Genomic DNA, 10,723 nt, shown 5'->3' on the forward strand with positions numbered 1-10,723 from the left:
TACAGCCTTTTTCTAAAATTGATTAAATAGTTTTTTCCCCTCGTCAATACCACACAATACCCCATAATGACAAAGCAAAAACAGGTTTTTAGAAACTTTGGTTGTCCTTCTGGAAGGTTCTCCCATCTCCACAGAGGAACTCTGGAGCTCTATCAGAGTAACCATTGGGTTCTTGGTCACCTGCCTGACCAAGGCCCTTCTCCCCCGATTGCTCAGCTCTAGGAAGAGTCTTGGTGGTTCCAAACTTCCATTCAAGAATGATGAAGGCCACTATTTTCTTTGACTTTCAATTCTGCATAAATGTTTTGGTGTCCTTCCCCAGATCTGTGCCTCAACACAATCCTGTCTCTGAGCTCTATGGACAATTTCTTCGACCTCGTGGCTTGGTTTTTGCTCTGATGTGCACTGTCAACTGTGGAACCTTATATAGTCCAGGTTGTAATTTTTATTAGGATCCCCATTAGCTAACGCCGTGACGCTAGCTAATCTTCCTGGGGTCCAACACCAATTAACAAGACATTACAAACAACCACAAATCAAGACTTCACAAACATTCAACAAGTAGACAATACAATTAAAATACCTGACATTTAACATTCAGTTGGATGTTTTCTATTGCTGTGTGCCTTTTCAAAACATGTCCAATCAATTGAATTTACTAAAGGAGTCCAATCAAGTTGTAAAAACATCTTAAGGATGCGACTGAGCTCAATTTCAAGTCTCATAGGAAAGGGTCTGAATACTTATGTAAATATAAGGTATTAATGTTGTTTTTAATTTTTTAAATATAAATTGGCAATCATTTCTACAAACCTGTTTTCACTTTGTCATTATGGGGTATTGTGTGTAGATTGAGGAGGGAAAATAATTTAATATATTTTAGAATAAGGCGGTAACGTAACAAAATATGGAAAAAGTCAAGGGGTCTGAATACTTTCCGAATGCACTGTAATTATCTTAAAATATAGCGGCAAGCAGAAATGAATGGGGTTCCCAGGATAACAAAGCAAGCACTATCATGTAGGAACTATCTTCCTTTATGTGCATTCACGAGTCTAAATAAAAAATGTGCTAATATTCATCTACATGTATAGTTTCGCTGTCTTTGAATGCATCAACATTATTTTTTCAAACTCTTCAGGAACCATTGTGATGAGACCAAATTTGGAGTGAATCAGACTTATTCCATGACAAGATTATTTTAAGCAATAGTGTTACATTTTAAAAAAACAACTGAATTACTGAACAAAAATATAAATGCAACATGTAAAGTGTTGGTCCCATGTTTCATGAGATGAAATAAAAGATCCCTGAATTTTTCCATACTCACAAAAAGCTTATTTTTGTGCACAAATTTGTTTACATCCCTGTTAGTGAGCATTTTGCCTTTGCCAAGATAATCCATCCACCTGACAGGTGTGGCATATCAAGAAGCTGATTAAGTAGCATGATCATTACACAGGTGCACCTTGTGCATGGGGCATTAGAAGGCCACTCTAAAATGTGTAGTTTTGTCACACAGCACAATGCTAGCAGCATACCACTGCTGGCTTGCTTCTGAAGCTAAGCAGGGTTGGTCCTGTTCAGTCCCTGGATGGGAGACCAGATGCTGCTGGAAGTGGTGTTGGAGGGCCAGTAGGATGCACTCTTTTCAAAAAAATGTTTTTTTTAAATCCCATTGCCCGAGGGCAGTGAATGGGAACACTGCCCTGTGTAGGGTGCCGTCTTTTGGATGGGACATTAAACGGGTGTCCTGACTCTGCGGTCATTAAAGATCCCATGGCACTTATCGTAAGAGTAGGGGTGTTAACCCTGGTGTCCTGGCTAAATTCCCAATCTGGCCATCAAAGCATCACGGTCACCTAATAATCCCCCTCCTCTCCCCTGTAACTATTCCCCAGGTCGTTGCTGCAAATGAGAATGTGTTCTCAGTCAATTTACCTGGTAAAATAACAGATAAAATGCCACAGATGTCTCAGGTTTTGAGGGAGCATGCAATTTACATGCTGACTGCAGGAATGTCCACCAGAGCTGTTGCCAGAGAATTTAATGTTAAATTCTCTACCATAAGCTACCTCCAACATCGTTTTAGAGAAGTTGAAAGTAAGTCCAACCGGCCCCACAACCGCAGACCAATTGAAACCACGCCAGCCAAGGACCTCCACATCCGGCTTCTTCACGTGTGGGATTGTCTTAAGGCTAGCCACCTGGACAGCTGATGAAACTGAGGAGCATTTCTATCTGTAGTAAAGCCCTTTTGTGTGGAAAAACTCATTCTGATTGTCAGGGCCTGGCTCCCCATTAGGTGGGCCTATGCCCTCCAAGGCCCACCCATGCCCCTGCCCGGTCATGTGAAGTCCATAGATTAGGGCCTAATGAATTGATTTCAATTGATTGATTTTCTTATGTGAACTGTAACTCAGTAAAATGTTACATGTTGCGTTTTTATATTTTTGTTCAGGATAGTTTCCTTATTTTTTAAGATATCAATGCCAAAAGTAACATGGTTCATCATGGTAATGTCTCTGATGACCCTAAAATAAAGGTTCAAGTTAATAGGCCATTGTGAAGTGGATATACAAAGGATTGAAAAGAACACATAAAATCGGATTTCTGGATTTATCAATAACTCCGCCATATCTTATTAACCAATCCCATAGCTTTTCTCAAATAAAGTAAAGAGATGTACCATGGGCCTACGAATTTGGTGTTATTTGGACATAGTTCATGAGAAGAAGATTTCAAAGATGGAGGAAAATCTATCCTGATGGGTTCTTGAGCCAAATTTGTTCAGCATGAGGAAAGATGCCCACATCCAAAGTTTAGGCCAATCGGTGCCATTCATTTTGACCAAGTTACATATTGCCTCTAGTTTCTGTGTGTCAAATTAGAAAAAAAGTTGCCAATCTATGTATAAGTTATTTGACCAAGTCAAGGAATGTTTTAAAATCTAAGAATAACAATAGGTTTCACAACTTTGCTATGAACCCCTAATGATGGTTTTGGAGGTCTCTCGGATCAACAATCACCACCAAAATAGTGGTACAGTCTGGGGACATTTAGTAAGATGGCTGCCAGGGCCAAATCTGCAGTGGCGCCACATCTAAATATTTTAAGGGTATCTAAGGCTACCATAGTGTTACCATTGGCAACCATTTTGTAAGATGGCCTCCACAGCCCCCAGGGGCCAAATCTGTGGTGGCTCCATATCTAGATCTTTTCAGGGACCATAAATCTAGGGTCTATGACAAATTTGGTGCCTTTTCCTCAAAGCAGTCCTTCTGAATTGTAAAATGTTGTTAGTTGTGGGCCATTTAAAAAAATGGCTGCCACACCCCACAGAGGTCAAATCTGGTGTGGCTCCATATTGAAATCTTTTCAGGGTACATATTTTGTGTTTTTATCAAAAAATGAACAATTTATCAGCTTAACCACCCTACTACAAGCGATAAGTTCAATTGTGACTTAAAACATGATTGTTCAACCATTCTACAAATGTTCCATATACTGAAAGTTAAAAACAGCTAAAACACATAAGTTACTTTATAAGGGCATATCTCTGCTAGTTTACAAAAGAGACTGATGGACTGCTTTGGATGATTGAATATTTGCAGAGAATATATTTATTAGGAAGCATGTGCGGATTCACCGGGCTGTGACTGGTCCTGCTCCTGCAGCTTCCTTCAGCTTGTTCCAGGTCTTGGTGTGTGTCTTCAGAGCCATCTGTATGGATGGCATGGAAATCAGGAACTTTCTGGTTCAATAATGATAATTTCAGAACGGCATGTCCCTTACCCAACATGATAACATTACTTAAAAAGGGTACCTATGTAAGGACTTCGTAACATTTACGAATTCATAAGCAGAACAGAAGCCAATTGCAAAACAACATGAAAATATTATTATCAATGTGTTATGAAGTATGTACTTACCTTCTGTAGGTACCCTTTGTAAGTAAAGTTATATCTAACCTACAACTTTGACTCTCACCTCAGATATCTCAACTTTTCGCTCCCAGGCTCGGACACTCTGCTCGAGCTGGCTATGGGAGGCCTTAGCTGTGATGTATTGCAGCACGTGGGGAACACGGAAATCTGCCAGCTGGCCTCGCAGCTTTCTGTTAAGAGTCTCTGCCTTGGCTCGCTCCTGCCCAAGAAGGACACAAAGAGGGGGATATTTATTAGCCTACCCACCAGCAGTGTTGCAAACATAGCTGAATAGTTGGCTACAAAAATCGTATGATTTTGGTTAAAAACTAAACAGGTGAATGTTAAATTGACCTCTTCTGCCTGCAGTGTCTCCTCCTCGATCTTCACCAGCATCTCCTTACGGGATGTGATGTCACTACTAAGCAGCTTTGACTCACATGTCATGCTCTGCAGCTTCTTCTACAATGGGAAAAACAACACATTTCCTTATCAAAGTCCCAAACACCCACGTACGTACTAACACAACAAAGGTCAAGTACCTTAGTTGGGCCTGGGTGATGAAAATAAGCCTAGAGTTTTATCAGTTTATCTCTCAAGTTCAGATTCCCCAACCAGGAATATATAATTCCGCTCTCCTGAACCTGATCACACCCCTGCACAAGAAAAGAGATGTACAGTGGGGCAAAAAAGTATTTGTGGTGTGTTTGGGATCATTGTCATGCTGAAAGACCCAGCCACGTTTCATCTTCAATGCCCTTGCTGATGGAAGGAGGTTTTCACTCAAAACCTCATGATACATGGCCCCATTCATTCTTTCCTTTACACAGATCAGTCGTCCTGGCCCCTTTGCAGAAAAACAGCCCCAAAGCATGATGTTTCCACCCCCATGCTTCACAGTAGGTATGGTGTTCTTTGGATGCAACTCAGTATTCTTTGTCCTCCAAACACAACGAGTTGAGTTTTTACCAAAAAGTTATATTTTGGTTTCATCTGACCATATGACATTCTCCCAATCTTCTTCTGGATCATCCAAATGCTCTCTAGCAAACTTCAGACGGGCCTGGACATGTACTGGCTTAAGCAGGGGGACACGTCTGGCACTGCAGGATTTGAGTCCCTGGCGGCGTAGTGTGTTACTGATGGTAGGCTTTGTTACTTTGGTCCCAGCTCTCTGCAGGTCATTCACTAGGTCCCCCCGTGTGGTTCTGGGATTTTTGCTCACCGTTCTTGTGATCATTTTGCGAGGAGCCCCAGATCGAGGGAGATTATCAGTGGTCTTGTATGTCTTCCATTTCCTAATAATTGCTCCCACAGTTTATTTATTCAAACCAAGCTGCTTACCTATTGCAGATTCAGTCTTCCCAGCCTGGTGCAGGTCTACAATTTTGTTTCTGGTGTCCTTTGACAGCTCTTTGGTCTTGGCCATAGTGGAGTTTGGAGTGTGACTGTTTGAGGTTGTGGACAGGTGTCTTTTATACTGATAACAAGTTCAAACAGATGCCATTAATACAGGTAACGAGTGGAGGACAGAGGAGCCTCTTAAAGAAGTTACAGGTCTGTGAGAGCCAGAAATCTTGCTTGTTTGTAGGTGACCAAATACTTATTTTCCACCATAATTTGCAAATAAATTCATTAAAAATCCTACAATGTGATTTTCTGGATTATTTTCTTCTCATTTCGTCTGTCATAGTTGAAGTGTACCTATGATGAAAATTACAGGCCTCTCATCTTTTTAAGTGGGAGAACTTGCACAATTGGTGGCTGACTAAATACTTTTTTGCCCCACTGTACATACAATAGTGTTTGAATAGGAATCAAACCTTGTAGGAGTTGAGAACCTGTAGGGTGTTTCCTGCCAGGAGTTTTAGGCGCAGAAGGTCCTGGTTTCTTTCATCAATGCGTTCGAGATACTGGCTGTTCTCGATCTTCAGCTGCTGGAAATCCACCTCGTGCAGGGCTTCACCCATTTCCTCTTTCTGCCGTAGCTGTAACTGCAACTTCCTCTTCTGCACATGAAGAGCTGCATTCTTCAACCGCAACTTCTCAACCAGTGTGTCCTGTAGGATGATGTAAAGGTAGCAGCAGGATGAGACAAATAGGTGATGAGGTCAGAGAAACAGGGCAGCAGTCGGTAACAGTGAATGCTGATATTGAAGCTTGCATTACTTCCAAGATTTGTAATTCAAGTCAGGAACCAAATGTGATTTAAGATCTCTGACCTGACCACCCTGCCTGACATGTAGCTTGCTTACCTTTGCTCTCATCCTGTCATCAAAATAACGAATGACCTTCTCTGCACCCATCATGACACCTCTCTTCTCCCTCAACACCTTAGCGACATCACGGTCAAACTCATAACTTGCTTTCTTGACCTCCACAAGTCGAATATCTGCTTCCTCCAGAGTTGCCTAATATGGGGAAGGGCCCAGAAATGATTGGTTATCAAGCTTTTGATACAATGTACAGTACCAGTCAAAGGTTTGGACACACCTACTCATTCTGCTCTTTTGCACACCAATATCTCTACCTGTACATGACCATCTGATCATTTATCACTCCAGTGTTAATCTGCAAAATTGTAATTATTCGCCTACCTCCTCATGCCTTTTGCACACAATGTATATAGACTCCCCTTTTTTTCCTACTGTGTTATTGACTTGTTAATTGTTTACTCCATGTGTAACTCTGTGTTGTCTGTTCACACTGCTATGCTTTATCTTGGCCAGGTCGCAGTTGCAAATGAGAACTTGTTCTCAACTAGCCTACCTGGTTAAATAAAGGTGAAATACTAAAAAATTCAAGGGTTTTTCTTTATTTTTTACTATTTTCTACATTGTAGAATAATAGTGAAGACATCAAAACTATGAAATAAAACATATGGAATCATGTAGTAAACAAAAAAGTGTTAAGCAAACCAAAATATAATTTATGTTGAAGATTCTTCAAAGTAGCCACCTATTGCCTTGAGGACAGCTTTGCACACTCTTGGCATTCTCTCAACCAGCTTCACTGGGAATGCTTTTCCAACCGTCTTGAAGGAGTTCCCACATATGCTGAGCATTTGTTGGCAGCTTTTCACTCTACAGTCCAACTCATCCCAAACCATCTCAATTCGGTTGAGGTCGGGTGATTGTGGATGCCAGGTCATCTTATGCAGCACTCCATCACTCTCCTTGGTCAAATAGCCCTTACACATCCTGGAGGTGTGCTGGGTCATTGTTCTGTTGAAAAATAAATTATAGTCATACTTAGCACAAACCAGATGGGATGGTGTATCGATGCAGAATGCTGTGGTAAGCATGCTGGTTAAATGTGCCTTGAATTCTAAATAAATCACTGACAGTGTCACCAGCAAAGCACCATCACACCACCTCCTCCATGCTTCACGGTGGGAACCACACATGCAGAGATCATGCGTTCACTTACTCTGCGTTTCACAAAGTCACACCGGTTGAAACCAAAATCCTCAAATTAGGACTCATCAGACCAAAGGACAGATTTCCACCAGTCTAATGTCCATTGCTCGTGTTTCTTGGCCCAAGCATGTCTCTTTGCTGCTATTTCTGAGGCTGGTAACTCAAAGAAACTTCTGCAGCAGAGGTAACTCTTGAGTATTCCTTTCCTGTGGCGGTCCTCATGAGAGCCAGTTTCATCATAGTGCTTGATGGTTTTTGAGACTGCACTTGAAGAAACTGTGATGGAAATGTTATACATGTGCTTTTCTAATAACCAATTTCTGTGTTCATGCAAGTGAGTGATTGAACGAATCCTCATTTATCAGTATCTGCAATTTTGCAGTATGCCCAGACCTTGTTTTGAGAACGAAAGATATCTCAGTTTCAAGGTCTCGGCTTAGAGAGAAGAAGCCTCGTGAAGTATTGGTCTGTCACATGTTATGAACCAGTATTGGTAGGTCACATGAATGAAAAACGGTAATGCTGAATGGATTATGCAAATAAATTATGAAAATAAATAAATCATGCAAATATAACTTGTCTGTATATAGCTGTATATAAGACAACTGCTGGGACTGCTGCAGCAGAGCTCCTAACAGACATTCACTATGGCGCATCGGGTTTGTTGGAACCTCTCCAGCACTCTGATAATAAACAATGATTCATTTATGATTGACTTTGAGTATCCCTGTGTAAGAATTTCCACAACAAAACTTTCAAAGTTCTTGAAATTTTCCGGTTTGACTGACCTTCATGTCTTAAAGTAATGATGGACTGTCGTTTCTCTTTGCTTATTTGAGCTGTTCTTGCCATAATATAGACTAGGTATCCTACCAAATTAGGCTATCTTCTGTATACCACCCCTACCTTGTCACAACACAACTGATTGGCTCAAATGCAGGAAGGAAGGAAAGAAATTCCACAAATTAACTTTTAACAAGGCACACCTGTTAATTGAAATGCATTCCAGGTGACTACCTCACAAAGCTGGTTGAGAGAATGCCAAGAGTGTGCAAAACTGTCATCAAGGCAAAAGGTGGCTACTTTGAAGAATCTCAAATATTAAATATTTTTGGATTTGTTTTAAAAAAATGGGTTACTACATGATTCCATGTGTTATTGTATAGTTTGATGTCTTCACTGTTATTCTACAATGTAGAAAATAGTAAAAAATAAAGACAAATCCTGGAATGAGTAGGTGTGTCTAAACTTTTGACTGGTACTGTAATAATGCCAGAAATCTGAATGGGTTTCAGTGCATCTTAACTACATAGACCACAACTAAACCAAATCACAGATTCCTCTGCAGGTTACACAGATCCAGAAGAGTCTTTCTCTATCCATTCTCTCTCTGTTTGTATATTGTGTTTACCTTATAGTTGTTGAGCACTCTTTCTGAGCTCTCTTTCAGTTTCTCCAGGTCCTCCTTGGTTTCATCTAACTCTCTCTGTGCCACGTCACACTTTTGCTCCAATGTCAGACGTTGTAACTGCTCCAGAGCCATTGTCCGTGTTTTCATCTTTCTCCCACGGCCCTAAAGCCACAGAAATACAAGCATTCAAACATGCAGTAAAAACCCTTGTTTTTCTATGGTAATAACACACACACTTTGTATTTCCCACCCAAGCCTTAGCCAACCATCTCCTCATTGGTTTATAGAAGCAGGTACCCACGTGCCATCTCCTCATTGGTTATACTCACGTGGGTGATTGAAAGACAAACTTTGTTGCTGGTTGTCATGGTAATACAATAGAAGTTTAGATGCGATCACCATATAAGTTCAAAGATGAAAAAGCCTGGAAGGAGGAGAGATGACTAGAAACGATTCGGTTGGCCGTTTATGTGTGGATTAATTTGTCGGAGTAGAGGACCTTGTGCTGTTTAGGTAAAATAACAACTCAGTGTTTATATCCCAGGACAAATTAGCTAGCAACAGCAAGCTAGCTAAATAGGACAAATTTGCTAGCAAGTGCAAGCTAACTAGCTAAATTGCCATACATGTTTAATGCTTTTCGACCTGTCCCCAAATTAATATCATTGGTTCAGAATTTGTTTTGATATTTTAACCTGCATGTCCTGATCGCGTTTGGTGTAGGGGACAAAATACATTTATGCACGATAGTGCACGCGTGTAGCCGGTTTGGGATCCGCGTTAGCCCTTGGCGACGCAGACGCTCGTTGGTGCGCGCAAGCAGTGCGGGTGGAATATTTGAATAACATGGATTTCTAAATTTATTTTTGCGACGCTCGCGCACGCGACGTGTCCGGTCTGGTCAGCATGTTAAACCTACGAGGTTATAGTGGACGACGAGACTATGGTGCATGAGTCAATCACGAGAGGTCAAAGAACATATATGGTAGGGAAATCCATTTCATTCAACACATTAAGTTTGTGGAAGTTGTGCAAGATGCTTTCTCATACCCCTCCAATCTCCAACTGTGATGCTGCAGCTGCCCCCAGAGAATCTGATAAAGGCTGAGGAACCAAGTCCCTGGGGTCCAAGCGGCTTATATACCGCTCATACATATCAGTTTCTGCCCGTAGCACCGCATTGGAGCGTCTGGAAAAAGAGGCAGTGAGGGACAAGGCCTTTTGTTTTTTTGCGGCCACAAATTGCTACTCTATGTAGCAAATCTATGAGTTAAGACAAGAGTTAAGAAGTTTTGAAACTGAAAAATATCTTTATACCTGAGTTCTTTGACGAGTTCAACGAGATGTCGCTTATCTGCTTCAGAAACATCTTGAACCGTCTCTGCCATGGTTGCTAAGGTAAACAAACAGGTGGGAAGGCGGTTGCTGCGTCTGCTCAGACCAGCCATTGACGGATAGAGTTCTAAATTACGTGACTAGCACACGTAAAATCTGATCATTTATAAAAGGAAATTGTTGCAGATTTGAGAAAATCTGTGCCAATTGGATGGAAACCAATTATATAAATATATATATATAGTAGATGTGTTTCCATCCAATCAGCGATCGATTTTCATGCAAATATTCTCAAATCTGCATTAAGAAAACACACGTATTTTCCCACCAGTGGTGTTTCCACCAAACAGATTTGTTGCAGATTAAAGTAAGTGCATGATGAGGTAGTGCACATAAAACAATTTCGCTAAAGTTCAATGTCTTCCCATCATAGTAATGAAACAGGCAGGGAGCAGGTCTCGAACCCTCGACCTTCGAGCCCGAGGTCCGGCGCGCTAGTGACTGTGCCGCAAAAGCGTGCACGTGCGGCAGAGTCGATTTCCGCGCATATAAACCCAGGGTCGTTACAATATGTTCAACTCTACGGCTAGTTTTGTCACAAAAACTGTTGCGTTAAATAGTATACTGCCTAC

The 10,723-nt window shown here is 41.2% G+C and overlaps 1 protein-coding gene across 2 annotated transcripts; it reads right to left on the reverse strand.

Moving 5' to 3' along the window:
* Positions 1 to 3,595: 3,595 nt before the first annotated feature.
* Positions 3,596 to 10,574, reverse strand: ccdc113 (coiled-coil domain containing 113). Of its 2 annotated transcripts, XM_042323089.1 has the most exons (8): positions 10,074 to 10,574; positions 9,807 to 9,945; positions 8,757 to 8,918; positions 6,182 to 6,337; positions 5,750 to 5,986; positions 4,281 to 4,388; positions 3,991 to 4,146; positions 3,596 to 3,723 (listed from the first exon to the last, which is right to left on the reverse strand). In XM_042323089.1, the coding sequence occupies exons 1-8, from the start codon at positions 10,202 to 10,204 to the stop codon at positions 3,646 to 3,648; spliced, it is 1,167 nt and encodes a 388-aa protein (XP_042179023.1). In that variant the 5' UTR covers positions 10,205 to 10,574; the 3' UTR covers positions 3,596 to 3,645. The 2 variants fall into 2 exon arrangements, with proteins under 2 accessions (XP_042179023.1, XP_042179024.1); XM_042323090.1 differs by lacking the exons at positions 9,807 to 9,945; positions 10,074 to 10,574 and adding an exon at positions 9,086 to 9,243.
* Between the last annotated feature and the right edge of the window lie 149 nt (positions 10,575 to 10,723).

This window comes from Oncorhynchus tshawytscha, linkage group LG06 (assembly GCF_018296145.1).
Source record: "Oncorhynchus tshawytscha isolate Ot180627B linkage group LG06, Otsh_v2.0, whole genome shotgun sequence".
NCBI lineage: Eukaryota > Metazoa > Chordata > Actinopteri > Salmoniformes > Salmonidae > Oncorhynchus > Oncorhynchus tshawytscha.